Source organism: Aethalodelphis obliquidens, unplaced genomic scaffold, assembly GCF_003676395.1.
Source record: "Aethalodelphis obliquidens isolate GAN/ISIS:26980383/991018 unplaced genomic scaffold, ASM367639v1 scaffold55, whole genome shotgun sequence".
In the NCBI taxonomy this organism is placed as follows: Eukaryota; Metazoa; Chordata; class Mammalia; order Artiodactyla; family Delphinidae; genus Aethalodelphis; species Aethalodelphis obliquidens.
The window spans coordinates 8,667,085-8,688,925 of record NW_020837999.1 but is presented as its reverse complement, the minus strand read 5'-3'; the positions used below and the strand labels follow the sequence as shown (position 1 = coordinate 8,688,925).

At 39.0% G+C, this 21,841-nt stretch overlaps 1 protein-coding gene across 5 annotated transcripts in view; it reads left to right on the top strand.

The window, feature by feature from the left end:
- Positions 1-21,841, top strand: part of DNM3 (dynamin 3) — a 571,656-nt gene that overhangs the window by 176,913 nt on the left and 372,902 nt on the right. For all 5 annotated transcript variants that reach the window (XM_027086312.1, XM_027086311.1, XM_027086315.1 and 2 more), the window contains exons 5-6: positions 17,504-17,602; positions 18,180-18,340. In XM_027086312.1, the coding sequence (XP_026942113.1) occupies positions 17,504-17,602; positions 18,180-18,340 (260 nt within the window). The remainder of the gene's footprint in view (positions 1-17,503; positions 17,603-18,179; positions 18,341-21,841) is intronic.

Genomic DNA, 21,841 nt, shown 5'->3' with positions numbered 1-21,841 from the left:
TCTGTGTAGTGGTATTGATTTGCATTTCCCTTACGACTCATGGTGCTTGGCATCATTTCATGTCCTAATAGGTCATTTGTATATTTTCTTTTGTGAAGTGTCTGCCTATTTTAAACTGTCTTCTTAGTATTAAGTTCTGAAGCTTAAGAAAAATGCTGATGCAGATTTTATTATGTAATGCAAATATATTCGCTCAGTCTATATCCTTTCAATATATTTTAAAAACAAGTTTTAATTTTGATGGTGTATAATTTTAATTTTTAGAATATGATCCACATTTTTTTATCCTCTCTAAGAAATCTTTGCCTAATCCAAGTGTGCAAAGATTTTTGTCCTATGTTTTCTTCTAGAAGTTTTGTAGTTTCAGGTTTTTGGTTCTCTTAAAATTTTTATTACTATTCAGAAAAGCTTAACCCAAATGGTGTTAACTGAGGCACCAATTAACTTTTGACCCAGTAGGAAAAGATGCAATACAAAAATAGTAAAACTAGGACAAAATCAAATACACGAAGCACTTACATACATAAGTAACATTCAAAAGCAAGCTAATTGTAAAATATCTCAATATTCTATTACATTATAAAGTCACAACTAATATAAATCTAAAAAATGTAGCTGGATCATTTTCCTTTTTTTAAAAAAATTTTGAATTTTATTTTTTTATACAGCATGTTCTTATTAGTCATCAGTTTTATGCACATCAGTGTATACATGTCAATCCCAATCGCCCAATTCAGCACAACACCATCCCCACCCCACCGCAGTTTTCCCTGCTTGGTGTCCATACGTTTGTTCTCTACATCTGTGTCTCAATTTCTGCCCTGCAAACCGGTTCATCGGTACCATATTTCTAGTTTCCACATATATGCGTTAATATACGATATTTGTTTTTCTCTTTCTGACTTACTTCACTCTGTATGACAGTCTCTAGATCCTCCCACGTCTCAACAAATAACCCAGTTTTGTTCCTTTTTATGGCTGAATAATATTCTATTGTATATATGTACCACATCTTCTTTGTCCATTCATCTGTCGATGGGCATTTAGGTTGCTTCCATGACCTGGCTATTGTAAATAGTGCTGCAATGAACATTGGGGTGCATGTGTCTTTTTGAATTATGGTTTTCTCTGGGTATATGCTCAGTAGTGGGATTGCTGGGTCATATGGTAATCCTATTTTTAGATTTTTAAGGAACCTCCATACTGTTCTCCATAGTGGCTGTATCCATTTACGTTCCCACCAACAGTGCAAGAGGGTTCCCTTTTCTCCACACCCTCTCCAGCATTTGTTGTTTGTAGATTTTCTGATGATGCCCATTCTAACTGGTGTTACCTCATTGTAGTTTTGATTTGCATTTCTCTAATAACTAGTGATGTTGAGCAGCTTTTCATGTGCTTCTTGGCCATCTGTGTGTCTTCTTTGGAGAAATGTCTATTTAGGTCTTGTGCCCATTTTTGGACTGGGTTGTTTGCTTTTTTGATATTGAGCTGCATGAGCTTCTTGTATATTTTGGAGATTAATCCTTTGTCAGTTGCTTCGTTTGCAAATATTTTCTCCCATTCCGAGGGTTGTCTCTTGGTCTTGTTTATGGTTTTCTTTGCTGTGCAAAAGCTTTGAAGTTTCATTAGGCCCCATTTGTTTATTTTTATTTCTGTTACTCTAGGAGGTGGATCAAAAAGATCTTGCTGTGATTTATGTCGAAGAGTGTTCTTCCTATGTTTTCCTTTAAGAGTTTTATAGTGTCTGGTCTTATATTTAGGTCTCAAATCCATTTTCAGTTTATTTTTGGGTGTGGTGTTAGGGAGTGTTCTAATTTCATTCTTTTCCATGTAGCTGTCCAGTTTTCCCAGCACCACTTATTGAAGAGACTGTCTTTTCTCCACTGTATATCTTTGCCTCCTTTGTTATAGATTAGTTGGCCATAGGTGCGTGGGTTTATCTCTGGGCTTTCTATCTTGTTCCATGATCTATGTTTCTGTTTTTGTGCCAGTACCATATTGGCTTGATTACTGTAGCTTTATAGTATAGTCTGAAGTCAGGGAGTCTGATTCCTCCAGCTCCGTTTTTTTTTCCCTCAAGACTGCTTTGGCTATTCGAGGTCTTTTGTGTCTCCATACAAATTTTAAGATTTTTTTGTTCTAGTTCTATAAAAAATGTCATTGGTAATTTGATAGGGATTGCACTGAATCTGTAGATTGCTTTGGGTAGTATAGTCATTTTTACAATGTTGATTCTTCCAATCCAAGAACATGGTATATCTCTCCATCTGTTTGTATCATCTTTAATTTCTTTCTTCAGTGTCTTATAGTTTTCTGCATACACGTCTTTTGTCTCCCTAAGTAGGTTTATTCGTAGGCATTTTATTCTTTTTGTTGCAATGGTAAATGAGAGTGTTTCCTTAATTTCTCTTTCAGATTTTTCATCATTAGTGTATAGGAATGCAAGAGATTTCTGTGCATTAATTTTGTATCCTGCAACTTTACCAAATTCATTGATTAGCTCTAGTAGTTTTCTGGTGGCATCTTTAGGATTCTCTATGTATAGTATCATGTCATCTGCAGACAATGACGGCCTTACTTCTTCTTTTCTGATTTGGATTCCTTTTATTTCTTTTTCTTCTCTGATTGCTGTGGCTAAAACTTCCAAAGTATGTTGAAAATAGTGGTGAGAGTGGACAACCTTGTCTTGCTCCTGATCTTAGAGAAAATGGTTCCAGTTTTTCACCATTGAGGATGATGTTGGCTGTGGGTTTGTCATATATGGCCTTTATTATGTTGAGGAAAGTTCCCTCTATGCCTACTTTCTGGAGGGTTTTTATGATAAATTGGTGCTGAATTTTGTCGAAAGCTTTTTCTGCATCTATTGAGATCATCATATAGTTTTTCTCCTTCAATTTGTTAATATGGTGTATCACATTGATTGATTTGCATATATTGAAGAATCCTTGCATTCCTGGGATAATCCCCCCTTCATCATGGTGTATAATCCTTTTAATGTGCTGTTGGATTCTGTTTGCCAGTATTTTGTTGAGGATTTTTACATTTATATTCATTAGTGATATTGGGCTGTAGTTTTCTTTCTTTGTGACATCTTTATCTGGTTTTGGAATCAGTGTGATGGTGGCCTTGTAGAATGAGTTTGGGTGGGTTCCTCCCTCTGCTATAGTTTGGAAGAGTTTGAGAAGGATAGGTGTTAGCTCTTCTGTTAATGTTTGCTAGAATTCTCCTGTGAAGCCATCTGGTCCTGGACTTTTGTTTGTTGGAAGATTTTTAATCACAGTTTCAACTTAAGTGCTTGTGATTGGCCTGTTTATATTTTCTGTTCCTTCCTGGTTCAGTCTCGGAAGGTTGTGCTTTTCTAAGAATTTATCCATTTCTTCCAGGTTGTCCATTTTATTGTCATATATTGCTTGTAGTGATCTCTCATGATCCTTTGTAGTTTTGCTGTTTCAGTTGTTACTTCTCCTTTTTCATTTCTAATTCTATTGATTTGAGTCTTCTCCCTTTTTTCTTCATGAGTCTGGCTAACAGTTTTATCAATTTTGTTTATCTTCTCAAAGAACCGGCTTTTGCTATCGTTTTTTTCATCTCTTTTTCATTTATTTCTGATCTAATTTTATGATTTCTTTCCTTCTGCTAACTTTGGGTTGTTTTTTGTTCTTCTTTCTCTAATTGCATTAGGTGTAAGGTTATGGTGTTTATTTGAGATGTTTCTTGTTTCTTGAGATAGGATTGTATTGCTATATACTTCCCTCTTAGAACTGCTTTTGCTCCATCCCATAGGTTTTGGGTCATCGTGTGTTCATTGTCATTTGTTTCTTGGTATTTTTTGATTTCCTCTTTGATTTCTTTAGTGATCTCTTGGTTATTTAATAGCGTATTGTTTAGCCTCCATGTGTTTGTATTTTTTACAGATTTTTTTCCTTTGATTCATTATCTAGTCTCATAGCATTGTGGTCGGAAAAGATACTTGATACAATATCAATATTATTAAATTTATCAAGGCTTGATTTGTGACCCAAGATATGATCTCTCCTAGAGAATGTTCCATGAGGACTTTAGAAGAAAGTGTATTCTGTTGTTCTGGGATGGAATGTCCTATAAATATCAATTAAGTCCATCTTGTTTATTGTTTAATGTGTCATTTAAAGCTTCTGTTTCTTTATTTATTTTCATTTTGGATGATCTGTCATTGGTGAAATTGTGCTGTTAAAGTTCCCTACTATTGTTGTGTTACTTTCGATTTCCCCTTTTATGGCTGTTAACATTTGCCTTATTTAATGAGGTGCTCCTATGTTGGGTGTATAAATATTTGCAGTTGTTATATCTTCTTCTTGGATTGCTCCCTTGGTCATTATGTAGTGTCCTTCTTTGTCTTGTGTAATAGCCTTTATTTTAAAGTCTATTTTCTGTGATATGAGAATTTCGACTCCAGCTTTCTTTTGATTTCCATTCGCATGGAATACCTTTTTCCATCCCCTCACTTTCAGTCTGTTTGTGTCCCTAGGTCTGAAGTGGATCTCTTGGAGAAAGCATATATATGGGTCTTGTTTTTGTATCCATTCAGCCAGTCTATGTCTTTTGGGTGGAGCGTTTAATCCATTAACATATAACGTAGGTATCGATATGTATGTTCCTATTACCATTTTTGTAATTGTTTTGGGTTTTTTATTGTAGGTCTTTTCCTTCTCTTGTGTTTCCTGCCTAGATAAGTTCCTTCAGCATTTGTTGTAGAGCTGGTTTGGTGTGCTGAATTCTCTTAGCTTTTGCTGGTTTGTAAAGGTTTTAATTTCTCTGCCGAATCTGAATGACGTCCTTGCTGGGTAGAGTAATATTGGGTGTAGCTTTTTCCCTTTCATCACTTTAAATATGTCCTGCCACTCCCTTCTGGCTTGCAGAGTTTCTGCTGAAAGATCAGCTGTTAACCTTATGGGGATTCCCTTGTATGTTATTTGTTGCCTTTCCTTTGCTACTTTTAATATTTTTTCATTGTATTTAATTTTTGATAGTTTGATTAATATGTGTCTCAGCATGTTTCTCCTTGGATTTATCCTGTATGGGACCCCCTGTGCTTTCTGGACTTGATTAACTATTTCCTTTCCCATATTAGGGAAGTTTTCAACTGTAGTCTCTTCAGATATTTTCTCAGTCCCTTTCTTCTCTCTTCTTTTTCTGGAACCCCTATAGTTTGAATGTTGATGTGTTTAATGTTGTTCCAGAGGTCTCTGAGACTGTCCTCAATTCTTTTCATTCTTTTTTCTTTATTCTTCTCTGTGGTAGTTATTTCCACTATTTTATCTTCTAGGTCACTTATCCGTTCTTCTGCCTCAGTTATTCTGCTATTGATTCCTTCTAGAGACTTTTTAATTTCATTTATTGTCTTCATCATTGTTTTTTTGCTCTTTAGTTGTTCTAGGTCTTTGTTAAACGTTTCTTGTATTTTCTCCATTCTATTTCTAAGATTTTGGATCATCTTTACTATAATTACTCTGAATTCTTTTTCAGGTAGACTGCCTGTTTCTTCTTCATTTGTTTGGTCTGGTGGGTCTTTACATTGCTTCTTCACCTGCTGTGTGTTTCTTTCTTCTCATTTTGCTTAACTTACTGTGTTTGGGGTCTCCTTTTTGCACGCTGCAGGTTTGTAGTTCCCGTTAGTTTTGGTGTCTGCCCCCAGTGGGTAAGTTTAGTTCATTGGGTTATGTAGGCTTCCTGGTAGAGGGGACTGGTGCCTGTGTTCTGGTGGGTGAGGCTGGATCTTGTCTTTCTGGTGGGCAGGACCACCTCTGGTTTTGTGGTGTCTGTGACCTTATTATGATTTTAGGCAGCCTCTCTGCTGATGGGTGGAGTTGTGTTCCTTTCTTGCTAGTTGTTTGGCATAGGGTGTTCAGCACTGTAGCTTGCTGGTCATTGAGCGGAGCTGGGTCTTAGTGTTGAGATGGAGACCTCTGGGAGAGCTTTTGTTGTCTGATATTATGTGGGGCTGGGAGGCCTCTGGTGGTCCAATGTCCTGAGGTCAGCTCTCCCACCTCAGAAGCTCAGGCCTGACACCAGCCAGAGCACCAAGACCCTGTCAACCACATGGCTCAGAAGAAAAGGGTGAAAATGAAAGAATGAAAGAAAGGAAAAAATAAAATTAAAAAGTTATTAAAATAAATAATATTATTAATAATTAAAAAATTTAAAAAGTAATAAAAAATAGAAAGAAAGAAGAGAGCAAGCAAACCAAAAAACAAATCCACCAATCATAACAAGTGCTAAAAACTGTACCAAAAAAAAAAAAAAATGGAGAGACCGAACCCTAGGACAAATGGTAAAAGCACAGCTATACAGACAAAATCACACAAAGAAGCATACACATACACACTCACAAAAAGAGAGAAAGGAAAATAATATATTTATCTATATATAAAAAAAGGAAGAGAGCAACCAAATCAATAAACAAATTGACAAGTGGTAATAAACTCTAAATATTAAAGTAAGATAAACATAAAACCAGAAACAAATTAGATGAAGAAAGCAAACCCCAAGTCTACAGTTGCTTCCAAAGTCCACCACCTAAATTTTGGGATGATTTGTTGTCTATTCAGGTATTCCAGAGATGCAGGGTACATCAAGTGGATTGTGGAGATTTAATCCGCTGCTCCCGAAGCTGCTGGGAGAGATTTCTCTTTCTCTTCTTTGTTCGCATAGCTCCCGGGGTTCAGCTTTGGATTTGGCCCCGCCTCTGTGTGTAGGTTGCCTGAGAGCATCTGTTCTTCGCTCAGACAGGACGGGGTTAAAGTAGCAGCTGACTGGGGGGCTCTGGCTCACTCAGGCCGGGGGGAGGTAGGGGTACGGAGTGCGGGGCAAGCCTGTCACGGCAGAGGCCATCGTGACATTGCAGCAGCCTGAGGTGCACTGTGTGTTCTCCCGTGGAAGTTTTCCCTGGATCACGGGACCCTGGCACTGGCGGGTTGCACAGGCTCCCGGGAAGGGAGGTGTGGATAGTGACCTGTGCTTGAACACAGGCTTCTTGGTGGCTGCAGTAGCAGCCTTAGCATTTCATGCCTGTCTCTGGTGTCTGCCCTGGTAGCCATCACTTGTACCCATCTCTGAAGTTCGTTTAGGTGGTGCTCTGAATCCCCTCTCCTTGCGCACCCCGAAACAATGGTCTCTTGACTTTTAGGCAATTCCAGACTTTTTCCCGGACTCCCTCCCGGCCAGCTGTGGCGCACTAGCCCCCTTCAGGCTGTGTTCACACAGCCAACCTTAGTCCTCTCCCTGGCATCTGAACTCCCAAGCCCAAGCCTCAACTCCCAGACCCCACCCGCTCCAGTGGATGAGCAGACAAACCTCTCAGGCTGGTGAGTGCTGGTCTGCACCGATCCTCTGTGCTGGAATCTCTTCGCCCTGCCCTCCGCACACCTGTTGCTGCGCTCTCCTCCATGGCCCTGAAGCTTCCCCCCACCACTCCCTGTCTCCGCCAGTGAAGGGGCTTCCTAGTGTGTGGAAACTTTTCCTCCTTCACAGCTCCCTTCCAGAGGTGCAGATCCTGTCCCTATTCTTTTGTCTCTGGTTTTCCTTTTTTCTTTTGCCTTACCCAGGTATGTGGGGAGTTTCTTACCTTTTAGGAGGTCTGAGGTCTTCTGTCAGCATTCAGTAGTTGTTCTACATGTAGATGTTTTTTTTTTTAACATCTTTATTGGAGTATAATTGCTTTACAATGGTGTGTTAGTTTCTGCTTTATAACAAAGTGAATCAGTTATACATATACATATGTTCCCATATCTCTTCCCTGTAGATGTATTTTTGATGAATTTGTGCGCAGGAGGGTGATCTCCATGTCTTACTCCTCTACCATCTTGAAGGTACCACCCGCCCCCACCCCAGTTAGCTATTTACCAGTCCTCCTCCAAACTATCAAGGTCTTGAAAAATAAGGAAAGCCTGAGAAACTGTCACAGCCAAGAGAACCCAAGGAGACAGGATGATCCACTGTAATGTGGCCTCCTGGAAGGGGTCAGTTCTGGAGGCTGCAAGTCCCCAGTCAGTGGGCCATCAGGGTTGGTTTCTGCTAAAAGCTTTCTTCCTGGCGTTCAGATGGCCACCTTGCTGTGTTCTCTCACATAGTGGAGAGGGCCTTTTTATGTTTCTTTAAAGGGTGGGTCTACAGTAACCTTTACTGAGGTTCGATCCTTTTGGTATCTTTAATTCAACAGGTTTCTCCCCTCTGGCTGGTGGGACTTAATGATTCCCAGCCCTATGTGAGCTCTGGGAATTGTTTGGTTTAGCGCTCCCTGGAAGTTGTTTTTTGCCTAGCCTTGTGGAGTTTTACCTTAGGCATGCATGCATTCAAAGACTGGGGGAGACCCCTATGCACATTTGTAGAGCTCTTTCTATTCATAGCTCCCTTTTATCTGGCACAGGATCCTGTAAATTCTAGCAGCCTTGGCCTCCTTGAAATCCAATCTATGTCTCTTCAACTAAGCAGGACTGCTGGAATCTCTTTGGATTTTTCCTCCTTGCGTTGTTGTCCAGAAATTGCCTCCAAGTAGTAGTTGAATAATTGTATGACTTATTTTGTTGTTTCTCTTCTTTCAAGCATCATAGTCCTGTACAACCTATTATTTCATGTCTGAAAACTATTGTTTTATATATTTTATCAGTTTTCTAGTTTATAGCAGAAATGTGTGTCTGAACCCTATTACGCTTTTAAGCTAGAAAGAGAAATTACTGAGCTCCTTTGCTTAACTGAAATTCTTAGTGGACGTTCGCTGCTCAGAGCCTTTTCAGTCTATTTTCTTATTTGAGTTACAAGAACAGTTGGCTTTTTCAACCATTAAAAGACCCAGATTTCTAGCTTCTCTCTAATCCTTTCTTTTTCTGCTTGCAAAATAATAAATTTGTGAACTCATTTCTTTCTTAAATACCTTGCTTTAAGCAGCAAGGAACAATCAAGACAAATTAACATCCAGGCCCTTTTCAATAGCTTCTCCTTTCAGTAGGCACTTAGTCTGCCTTACAACTTATCACATGCGGCAGGTTTACAAAATACACAGCTACTGTATAACATGAATCTTCATCTTTCCATGCTGCAATACTTGTTCCCTTGCTACCTAATCTTGCTAAGCCAGGTTTTCATTATGGCAGCTCTCGTCTTCAGAGTACCATTGTTTGTACTGATATACAGTAATAAATAGACTGAAACATGTAGTGGTGCAAACAGTAGAAATGTCTATGCTGAGTTGATTTTCAGTGTAGTGTCGGGTAGTGTGATGTTTCTTGTCTATGACATCATTCATAGATGCCCAGATACTTATATTTGTCACCCATAGCGACTTAGGGACTTATTATGGTTAGATCCAGCAAGTAGAAGGTGAAAGAGCTGGCAGAAGAATACGTGGGAAGTTATACAGACCAAGCCTAGAAGTAGCACATATCACTTCACCCACTTCCACTGGTTAGAACTCAGTACAGGCAGATTATAAGGGAGATTGTAACTCAATTGTAAGGGAGATTTGAAAATATAGTTAAGCTGTGTGCCAAGGAAGAGAAAGAAAATGGATTTTGGTGGAGAAAAAGCAGGGAGATATAAGTATACAGGAGTCCCTCTAATACATGGGTATATGTTCCAAGACCCCCAGGAGATGCCTGAAACCGTGGAAAGTACTAAACCCTATATATTCTATGTTTTCTCCCTATACATATATATTCGAGGTGTGACAGGAAAACTAGCAGGAATTTCTTTTTCCATCACAGTTTCAATAGAAGATTGATTTTTACCATTGATCTTTGCAACCTCAGCTTATGATTTTTTTCTTTCCTTATTGAGTTGAGAACTTGTTTCTTTTCACTTAAAGGAAGCACTTTACAGCTTCTCTTTGGCATATCCAAATTGCCCTCATCACTACTCTTGTGCTTTGGGGTCATTATTAAGTGAAATAAAGGTTACTTGAACACAAGCATGAAGATACTGTGACAGTTGATCTGATAACCAAGAGGGCTACTAGGTAATTAATGGGTAGATACGCTGGACAAAGGGATGATTAACATCCAGGGTGATGGGGCAAGATGGTGGGAGATTTCATCAAGTTACTCAGAATGGTGCTCAATTTAAAACTTATAAAGTGTTTAGTTCTGGAATTTTTCATTTAAGATTTTTGGACAACAGTTGATCTCTGGTAAATGAAATCATAGAAAGTGAAACTGCAGATGGGGGTGGGAACTACTGTATGTGGATTCTTTTTCTTTTGTTCCTTCATGCCTTAGTCTGTTTTGGAGTACAGATTCTCAGAAAGAACCACTCTATACCTAAGTTTTCTTACCTTTGGAGTAATTCTTTTTCCTTTCCCTCTCTTATATCCTGTCTCCCTTTGCCCTCTCTTTCTGCTCTCCCTTCCTTCCACAAATATTAAATCTTTCAAGTGCTGCGCTAGATTCTGGGTATAAATCGGTGAGTAAGATAGTCTCTGTTACCATAGCAACAGTAATTTTTATGTTTTCTATTATTTACTTAATATTTTACCTAGTATCACATGCAGTAATATTATCTGATGACTTTGAAAATGAGAACTGTGTTATTCAGAACTGTTGGAAAATAACAAGAAAATAATGTTAATGGAAAACTTATAGGAAAAAAAGATGAAACTATTCCTATTCATCACTGATTGCTTTCAGAAGTAAAATATTCCATAATCTTTGCCAAACAGAAAGAACAGCATTTACTTCAAACCACCCCCAACTCAAATACCACCAAAGCCCAAAACAACAACAAAAAAGATGCATTAACTGAAGGACATCTAATTTCCTAAGTCTGTTTTTAATTTTGCTGTATACATGTTTACACTAATTCTTCATTGATTTTGTTTTTCATTGCTGCCGTTTCAGTGTACACAGTGTTCCAGATTACCTTTCTGGCAACTGCTAATGTGGTTCGTGGCTTGGTTTTGTCCCATTTCTTAATTAGATGAAACAACACACTGCTTACAATTCAGTTGCCTATATAAATGGAAGAAATGGCAGTGTTCTTATAGGAAAATCACTGTATTGACAACAAACCTAGGTAACATGGTAGAATGGTATCATGTTTCTTTTTTGGAATTTGTATTTCAATTCTTGTCTAAACCTAAGAAAAGTAAACATGCTTTTTACTCATTTATTCATTTGATAAATAAACATTTATTGAGTTCCCGCTCTGTGTTTGGCACCTTATATGAATTGCTTGGAATATGTAGATTAGATGTTGTCCTTATTCTTGAAGAGATCATGGCTTAGTGGATGAGACAGATAAATAAGCAGATTCCTAGTGTCATGTAAGAACTATGATTTCAGTGTATGCAGAGAGCTCTGAAGTCACAGAGAAAAGGTTCCACACTTACACTTGTGGGAGCCTGATTAAGGACCTGCAGGAGAGGCCTATAAAGTATTTTGAAGAATGAGTAGGAAATAACAAAAAAAAGAAGAGAGGGAAGGATATTTGAAACTGAGAGGGATAGCATTGTGAAGGTGAAGAGGCAAGAATGCATGATCACATGGAGAGCTACGACTTGAGTGTCACAGGAGCTTAGGACTGGAATAGAGTGGGAGTAGTGGTGAAAAACAAAATTGGTGAGATCACAATTTTCATTTATTGAGTGGTTTTTATGTACCAGATACTTTACATGTGTTATGTTATTTAATTGTCTTTAATTCATAGACTTTAGTTTTTAGAGCAATTTTACATATTCACAGAAAAACTGAGTAGAAGGTACAATTTCCATGTATGTCCTGTCCCCATACGTGCATAACCTCTCCAACTATTAATATCGCCCACTAGACTGGTACATTTGTTGCAATTGATGAACCTACATTGATGCTCAAAGTTCAGAGTTGACATTAGGGTTCACTCTTGGTGGTGTACACTCTATGGATTTGGACAAATATATAATGACATGTATCCATCATAGTAATATCATACAGAATAGTTTTCACTGCCCTAAGAACTTCTGTGCCCCACCTTTTCATTCCTGCCTCCACTAACTGCTGGCATCCACTAATCTTTTTATTGTCTCCATAGTTTTACCTTTTCCAGAATGTCATATTGTTGGAATTATACACCATAAAGCCTTTTCAGATTGTCTTCTTTCACTTAGTAATATGAATTTAAGGTTACTCCATGTTTTTTCATGGTTTGATTGCTCATTTCTTTTTAGCACTAAATAATATTCCATTGCCTGGATGTATCACAGTTCATTTATCCATTCACCTACTGATGGACATCTTGGTTGCTCTGAAGTTTGGCAATTATAAGTAAAGGTGCTATGAACATCTGTATGCAAGTTTTTGTATGGGCATGTTTTCAGCTCCTTTGGGTAAATACGAAAGAGTACAATTACTGAATCATATGGTAAGATTATGTTTAGTTTTGTAAGAAACTCCCAAACCATATTCCAAAGTGGCTGTACCATTTTACATTCCCACCAGCAGTGAATGAGAGTTGCTAACATTCTCCCCATTCTTGTCTGCATTTGGTATTGTCAGTGTTTTGGATTTTGGCCATTCTAATAGGTGTACAGTGATATCTTACTGTTGTTTTAATTTGCAACTCCTTAATGGTGTATGATGTGGAACATCTTTTCATATACATACTTGCCACCTGTATATCTTCTTTGATGAGATATCTGTTCAGGTCTTTCACCCATTTTTAAATCAAGTTGTTTCTTTCTCCCCCTCTCTGAAGCACAGGGAGATTTTTCTCAGATAGTCACTGTGAGAACCTGGTTGAGCTCCTAGAAGCAAAACTCACAAAAGTATGGGTACCCTCTATGACTGGGTCCCCCTGGAGTTTTTAACTCTTAGACTGCCCACACTGAGCTTCCAGCAATTCATCAATTACAGTTTAGGTTTTTCTGCCTAGGCCCTGGTTCCCACAGAGTTTTCTGCTTTTGTGTTTCTGCTCCAGTAAGTTGTGATTCTCTGTATTCACCTATCTGTCTCTCCAAATTTGGGGGACAGTGGTTTGCTCTGTGGCTTCAGTTCTCTGATGAATCTCAGAAGTGTTGTTAATTTTTCAGTTGTTCACTTGTTAGGTAGGACACAGTGGCAACTTCCAAGCCCCTTACGTGGTGGACCAGAAACCAGAAGTCCTATTATGTAATTTTAAAACATAGGTTTGTTGTTTCCTCATTTTATTGTTGAGTTAGAGTAAACATGTAACTTATTCTTCTGTTTGAAGTCATTTGAGAGTTAAAGGGGATGCTATTAATAATTATCCCAGACATCAAATGTAAACTGTGATGATTACCTTTTTGATGTGGTTATACCTGATGAGGAAACTAATGTCTCGGAGCTAACAAGGGAAACGGTTGGGACTTGAATCTAAACAGTCCAATCCTTGACTCAATGCTCTTAGATCTATGCTATATATAAGAATCAGATTTTTGAAGTGCCTTGTATGTTTTTTCTAGGTCTTCGTCAGGACTTGTCAGTACTCATCATTGTGGCTATTCTTTACTGAAGAGAAACATAATTGAAACAAAGTATCACACATTATTTATTAGCTCTTAATGTATTATTTAAAATTTTCCTTTTAGTTGGAGGGCAAGAATTTTATTACATTACTTTTTACTTTACATACTACTCTACATAACCTCTTCTGAATCTGGAAGTTGTTCTCCTTCCCAGAATTCTGGACTTGAAAGAGACATCTAGTTAAACCTTTAGTTCTGTAGATAAAAAGGCCCAGATGATGTAAATAACTTGCCAAATAACACAGCTAATCACTTGTAGAATCTAGCTAAGAATTGAGAGGCAGAAAAAGATAGTGATTAAAAATGGAATTAGGTTGCCTGCCTTCCACACCCTACAGCCTGCAAGCCTTTGGGCAAGTGTATTTTTCCTTTCCAAGTCTCACTTTGAGGAAAGTGTAATTGAGAAATAATAGTACCTATCTCAGAGTTGTTTCAGGTCTATGTCTGGCACATAATCAGGACTGAACAAATGGTCTCTATTATTATTTTTATCTGAATCTATATATTTCCAGTGAAGTGCTTTTAAAAACATGGTGCCTTTGAATCTCTTCAGGCAATGTCTTTTTGAGATCTAACAGTGTAGGTCTTGAGCCTGCCAGCAGGCATTCATTGATTATTTCAGTTGCCTACTTGTATAACTAAGAGTGAAAAAGAAAATAATTTCATTGGCCATTTCTGGGACACCACTAAGCATAGACTTTTCTGCCTTTTCAGAAATAGGGAGTAGTGAAGAAAATACTTTTAAAATTTAACTCTTATTTTTATTAATGTTATAAAGGTACATCACTTCAGAAAAACCAGTCTCTAAGGCTTTTAATAAAAACTTTTAGTCCCTTGCCCACTCCTCCTGACTCTGGATTACTGATTTCCAGAGAATACCACTTTCAACCCTTCTAACTTTCTTTTGTTATTTACCTCCATATTTAAGGATTTGGCTGCCTCCCATACCCACATATACTTACACACACATATATACACTTACCTCCCCAATTCTACTAATATAACTATATCATATTTTGCTAAATGAATATTTATGATTCTAAAAATATTATTCACAACTGAACCATGTGTTAAATTATGATTAAATTTCCTTTCTTGAGTGATACTGCTGTCTTTGAGGTTGATAGTTGTCTCTTTTTTTGTTTGTTTGCATAGTCTACGTATCTGTCACCAGTGCATTCCCAACCTCTCCTACAGAAGTCTAAATCTCTTAATACCTTCAAAAGCATTAGGCTTTAAGTATCCTATCACTTTCATTTTCTTTTCTTGGTGGGGGAAGATATCTCTTCAGTAATCTTTGTCCTCTTATTCTAATAGATACTGACTGCTCTCCTGGCCTTAAACCGGGATCTACATCATCCTAAAAATTTCCTTCTTTTTCTGGTTAGATTGGATTCCCTGCTTCCTGGATTTCCTGTCTACTTCTTTGTTAGTTTGTTCCCATGTTTGGTGGAACACATCTTTTAGTAATTGTCCCTCCCCTCACACACAAAAAAAGGAGAAAGGGAGGTAAAATATTTTGAGATTTTGCATGTCTGAAAATATCTTTTTCTACTGTCACATTTATTGGTAATTTAGAATTCTAGTCTAGAAATTATCTTTCTCTCAGAATTTTGAAAACATTACTCTGCGGGTTTTTAGTTTCCAGTTTGCTGCTGGGAAGACTGATGCTGTAATGTTCCCAGTATTATGAAATCTTATATGCCATATTGTGTGTGTGTAGGTATGTGTATGTTTTTCATATTGTGTTGGGCACGTGATGAGTTAATTCAATCCCTAAATTCATCTTTCACTTATAGGACATCTCATTGAATAGTATGTCCCCACATCTCCAACTGTTTCTGTTTGTCCTTCTTTCTCTTATTGGAATGCCAATCATTCAGATGTTGTATCTCTGAATCATTTCTCTAGTTTTAAAAAAGTTTTTCCTTTCCTATTATTTACTTCTTTTTCTTTTGTTTTCTGGGGGGGTTCCTAACTTTGTATTCCAACATTATTATTTCTGCTCTCATATTTTTAATTATTATTTTTTTTTTTGCGTTACGCGGGCCTCTCACTGTTGTGGCCTCTCCCGTTGTGGAGCATAGGCTCCGGATGTGCAGGCTCAGCAGCCATGGCTCACGGGCCTAGCTGCTCCGTGGCATGTGGGATCTTCCCGGACCGGGGCACGAACCCGTGTCCCCTGCATCAGCAGGCGGACTCTCAACTACTGCACCACCAGGGAAGCCCTCATATCTTTAATTATTGAAAATTATTTTTGTTTGTTCAAAAATTTCCTTTTTATGGCATTCTATTTTTGTCCCATGAATGCTATGACCTCTCCTTTCTGTCTGAGGATATTAATACAAATAATAGTTTTCTTCTGTATTTTGCATTATCTTTGTTTTCTTTAAGTTCAGCTTTATAATGTTTATTTGTTTTGGTCTCATATTAGTGAATCTCCTTGGCTGTCCATTGATATTTAAGGGTGAAATATTATCAGGTGGTTGGAGTTCTGTGTGGGTGTTCTTGAATTATGGAATGATAGACTTCACAGCAGAATGATTTATTGGACTATTTTAATTATTGTTCCTTCGAATATCAATATATATGTTTTTCTCTTGGAATGGTTAGTATCCCCAGACCATTGTTCCAATCTCTTGCTTGGGAGGTTAAAGTCTGCCAGCCATCTCTTTCCTGAAGTCAAATTAGGGAACTGGCCTGGGGAGGGGGGTCCCTGCCATTCTCTATGTAGAATTTTACTTAATCATCCTCTTTTAATACCAGATCCATCCAAACTGGGCCAGGTACCCATGAGTTCAGAGTTTTTTCTAGTTCAGTCTTTCCAGAGAGTAAACCTTCACTGTCCTGTCAGGATGGACCAGGGCAGCTCCTAGCTATGTTACCCATGGAAATCTGACTGCTTCCATCCAGTATTTCTATTTTCAGCTTCAGCTGCCACCACCACTCTCCATAGTTTTCAGGGCTTTCTGTCCCCCAGGTCTTGAATCTTACTGAGATGCTGTGATGTAAATTATTTAGTTTCTGGACGTCTCCTTTCGTTGGCTTTCTTGGATGCAGTTTTCCTCTTTCTCTGATATTTTAAGTTGGTTAGCAGTCATCCAGCTAGATTTACAGTTTAAAAAATTTTCTGCATTCCTTTCCCATTTTCTTTGACTTTCTTGGTTTAAGCCTTTTAAATTAAAAAAAAATTTTTTTTTTACCACGATAAGCAGTATATTGGTTAAAAGCATGGACTTTGGAACCAGACTGCCCAGATCCACTTCTTATATGACCTTGGGAAAGTTATTTAATCTCCCTCTGCCTTAGTTTCCCCATCTTAAAAAAATTAGTGGTTGGAGTACTTTTTAAGATTAAATAACTTCCAATGCTTTATTTTACAGATAAGGGAAACTGAGACCCAGAGAATTAAATGACTTGCCTTGAGACTAGAATCCAAGGCTCAGAATTCCTATTTCAGGCTTCTATTAAGTCATATTTCCTTTTCTGTGAGTTTATTTTTGGGGATGATGGTATCCTATACGTAGTTTTCTTCTTTTTATGTTTTTGACCTCAGGTACTCAGAACTGGATCAATAATAAGCTTTGGTTTATGACACACCCATATCATTGGTCCATGTGTAGCCTATTTTTTTTGTTTTTAGTAATGTGATACATAAAAAATTAAAACATCCATATTGTGTGCAGTCCCTGGGAGGAAAATTTAAATGTATCATTTCCATGTATGCGTAGTACAAAAATAAACTCATACATTTGAAAGTATTTTGGTGAAGCAGCTATTTGTTTTTTTCTCTCCTGAATCAAGGGTTATCTTATGGATGGGTGGTTTGCAACTCTCTGCCTCAACCCGTTGACCTTCACCAGACTGGGGTAGTGGATTAGAAAACAAACTAAGATGGAGAGGAACAGGGAAAGAACCAGGATATGAGTGCTTTGTAATTAGCATTGAGACATATATGTCTCTGAAACTTGTTAGTATTCTGCAAATTGTGTAATGTGGGGTTTGTTTGTGATGCAGGTCTAAGAACCATTGGAGTCATCACCAAACTGGATCTTATGGATGAGGGAACGGATGCCAGGGATATCCTAGAGAATAAGCTGCTGCCGCTTCGCAGGGGTAATGTACTGTGTCCTGTACAGGACTTCCTTTGATGATGTGGCAGAGAAACAACTGGGAAAACAATGGGAAGCTGGATTTTAACGCCTCCACAGTTGTGAGGAATGGATTGATGATTAGTTAAACATTTTATGGAATGGCATGGTGTTCCCAAATGATGTATTAAAAATTATCCAAAGGGAGAACTATTCCTTCAAATAATAAGAAAACAGGAAAAGGAAGGTGTTTGAAGGGAGGGTATAAATATTCATCATAGATTGCATACATGTATACTGTTTAAGTCTGAATTATTTACTTGCCTGCTATATGACAAAACTGCTTAGAGATTTACTCTATTTAAATGCACAGATCTTTTAAGGACAAAAGACAGTACTTAGTTAATGCTAAAAAAATCAACGTTAGCCAAGTCATCCAGCCGTTGTTAAATACTGATATCTCAAACTGAGTTTTGTAAAGGGATCTATTCTTCAGGCCCTGAAATAATTTTTTTTTCTTATTCAGCCTCTTCAAGAGCTTTAAAATTTCCCCAGAATAAATCAAAGGTGTCCCAACTCCATAGGTGTGTGTTTTGTTTTAGGTTACATTGGGGTGGTAAACAGGAGCCAGAAGGACATAGATGGGAAGAAGGATATAAAGGCTGCCACGTTGGCAGAAAGGAAATTTTTTCTCTCACACCCGGCTTACAGACATATTGCTGATCGGATGGGGACCCCACACCTTCAGAAGGTCCTTAATCAGGTAAAGATGTTTTCTCCAAGCAAAAAGAACAATGATAAAATATGTAAATGACTATTGGAATCCATATTTCTTATTTTTATACTCTTTTTCTAAACTAAGACATTTAGCGTAATGATAGAAATTAAAAAGATGAATATGAATACTGGGATCCAGACTGTTACTATTCTAAGTGACCAGACTCCACCTTAATATTATTGAAAAAACAGCACGCAAAGCAGAAATACATATTTATTTGGAACAGTGAGCAGGGGAATACATTTTAGCACGTTTGCTCATAATATATAGTTATCTTAAGGAGTGAAACTTGTATATCTCTGAAAAGTCAGTCTCTTGGCATCTGTTTTTGAAATATCAGTCTGTGATGGTTAGGTTAAATTTTCTGTATGGTTTTGTTAGGATTGATTTGTTCCTTAATTTACAATCTTGAAAATACATAAGCAATTATTGATCTACATTCCTCTAAGAAGCTTTTCCAGATAATCCCTTTCCCTGTGACAGATAGAATTAGGCCCTCTGCCTCCCCTTGTCCCACGCACATACACATTTCTTGCATAAAAATTCAGCAGGCTTGGCCACATATTTTCCTGCCCTTAGTGGAGTTAAGTGTCATTGTCATTGAGTGTAGAGCTCCCACACCAAGTTTTGATCACATTGACTCAAACAGTGAGCAGCTTTTCTCACAAAAAGCACTGTGTAGGGGAGCTTCAATATGGCGGAAGAGTAAGACGCGGAGATCACCTGCCTCCCCACAAACACATCAGAAATACATCTACATGTGGAAGAACTCCTACAGAACACCTACTGAACGCTGGCAGCAGACCTCAGACCTCCCAAAAGGCAAGAAACTCCCCACGTACCTGGGTAGGGCAAAAGAAAAAAGAATAAACAGAGACAAAAGAGCAGGTACGGGAACTGCACCAGTGGGAGGGAGCTGTGAAGGAGGAAAGGTTTCCACACAATAGGAAGCCCCTTCACTGGTGGAGATGGCGTGTGGCGGGGGTGGGGGGGGGAGCTTCGGAGCCGCGGAGGAGAGCGCAGCCACAGGGGTGCGGAGGACAAAGCGGAGAGATTCCCGCACAGAGGATCGGTACCGACCAGCACTCACCAGTCCGAGAGGCTTGTCTGCTCACCCGCCGGGGTGGGCGGGGCTGGGAGCTGAGTCTCGGGCTTCTCTCGGATCCCAGGGAGAGGACTGGGGTTGGCGGCGTGAACACAGCCTGAAGGGACTAGTGCGCCAAGGCTAGCCGGGAGGGAGTCCGGGTAAAAGTCTGGAGCTGCCGAAGAGGCAAGCGACTTTTTCTTGCCTCTCTGTTTCCTGATGCGCGATGAGAGGGGATTAAGAGCGCCGCTTAAAGGAGCTCCAGAGACGGGCGCGAGCCGCAGCTATCAGTGAGGACCCCAGAGACGGGCATGAGACACTAAGGCTGTTGCTGCTGCCAAGAAGAAGCCTGTGTGCAAGCACAGGTCACTATCCACACCTCCCCTCCCGGGAGCCTGTGCAACCCGCCACTGCCAGGGTTTGGTGATCCAGGGACAATTTCCCCTGGAGAGCGCACGGCGCGCCTCAGGCTGGTGCAACATCATGTTGGCCTTTGCCACTGCAGGCTCGCCCCGTATCCGTACTCCTCCCTCCCCCTGGCCTGAGTGAGCCAGAGCCCCCGAATCAGCTGCTCCTTTTACCTGGTCCTGTCTGAGCGAAGAACAGACGCCCTCAGGTGACCTCACGCAGAGGCAGGCCCAAATCCATCGCCGAACCCCAAGAGCTGTGCGAAGAAGAAGAGAAAGGGAAATTTCTCCCAGCAGCCTCAGGAGCACCGGATTAAATCTCCACTATCAACTTGATGTACCCTGCATCTGTGGAATACCTGAACAGACAACAAATCATCCCAAATTGAGGAGGTGGAGTTTGGGAGCAACGATATTTATATTGTTTTCCCTTTTCCTCTTTTTGTGAGTGTGTATGTGTATGCTTTTGTGTGTGATTTTTATCTGTATAGCTTTGCTTTTAGCATTTATCCTAGGGTTCTGTCTGTCCGTTTGTTTGTTTGTTTAGTATAGTTTTTAGCACTTGTTATAATTGGTGGATTTGTTTTTTGGTTTGGTTGCTCTCTTCTTTCTTTCTTTCTCTTTTTTTTATTACTTAAAAAATTTTTTTTAATAATTATTTTTTATTTTTAATAGCTTTATATTATTTTACTTTATCTTCTTCTTTCTTTCTTTCTTTTTTTCCTCCCTTTTATTCTGAGCCGTGTGGATGACAGGCTCTTGGTGCTCCAGCCAGGTGTCAGGGCTGTGCCTCTGAGGTGGGAGCACCAAGTTCAGGACACTGGTCCACAAGAGACCTCCCAGCTCCACGTAATATCAAACGGGGAAAATCTCCCAGAGATCTCCATCTCAACTCCACTCAATGACCAGCAAGCTACAGTGCTGGACACCCTATGATGAACAACTAGCAACACAGGAACACAACCCCATCCATTAGTAGAGAGGCTGCCTAAAATCATAATAAGGCCACAGACACGCCAAGACGCACCACCAGACGTGGACCTGCCCACCAGAAAGACAGGATCCAGGCTCATCCACCAGAACACAGGCACTAGTCCTCTCCACCAGGAAGCCGACACAACACACTGAACCACCCTTAGGCACTGGGGACAGACACCAAAAACAATGGGAACTACGAACCGGCAGCCTGCAAAAACGAGAACCCAAACACAGTAAGTTAAGCAAAATGAGAAGACAGAGAAACACACAGCAGATGAAGGAGCAAGATAAAAACCCACCAGACCTAACAAATGAAGAGGAAATAGGCAGTCTACCTGAAAAAGAATTCAGAATAATGACAGTAAAGATGATCCAAAATCTTGGAAATAGAATGGAGAAAATACAAGAAATGTTTAACAAGGACCTAGAAGAAAAGAGCAAACAAACACTGATGAACAACACAATAAATGAAATTAAAAATTCTCTAGAAGGGAACAATAGCAGAATAACTGAGCAGAAGAACGGGTAAGTGACCTGGAAGATAAAATAGTGGAAACAACTACTGCAGAAAGAATAAAGAAAAAAGAATGAAAAGAAATGAGGACAGTCTCAGAGACTTCTGGGACAACATTAAACGCACCAACATTTGAATTACAGGGGTCCCAGAAAAAGAAGAGAAAAAGAAAGGGACTGAGAAAATATTTGAAGAGATTATAGTTGAAAACTTCCCTAATATGGGAAAGGAAATAGTTAATCGAGTCCAGGAAGCACAGAGAGTCCCATACAGGATAAATCCAAGGAGAAACATGCTGAGACACATATTAATCAAACTATCAGAAATTAAATACAAAGAAAAAATATTAAAAGCAGCAAGGGAAAAACAACAAATAACACACAAGGGAATCCCCATAAGGTTAACAGCTGATCTTTCAGCAGAAACTCTGCAAGCCAGAAGGGAGTGGCAGGACATATTTAAAGTGATGAAGGAGAAAAACCTACAATGAAGATTACCCAGCA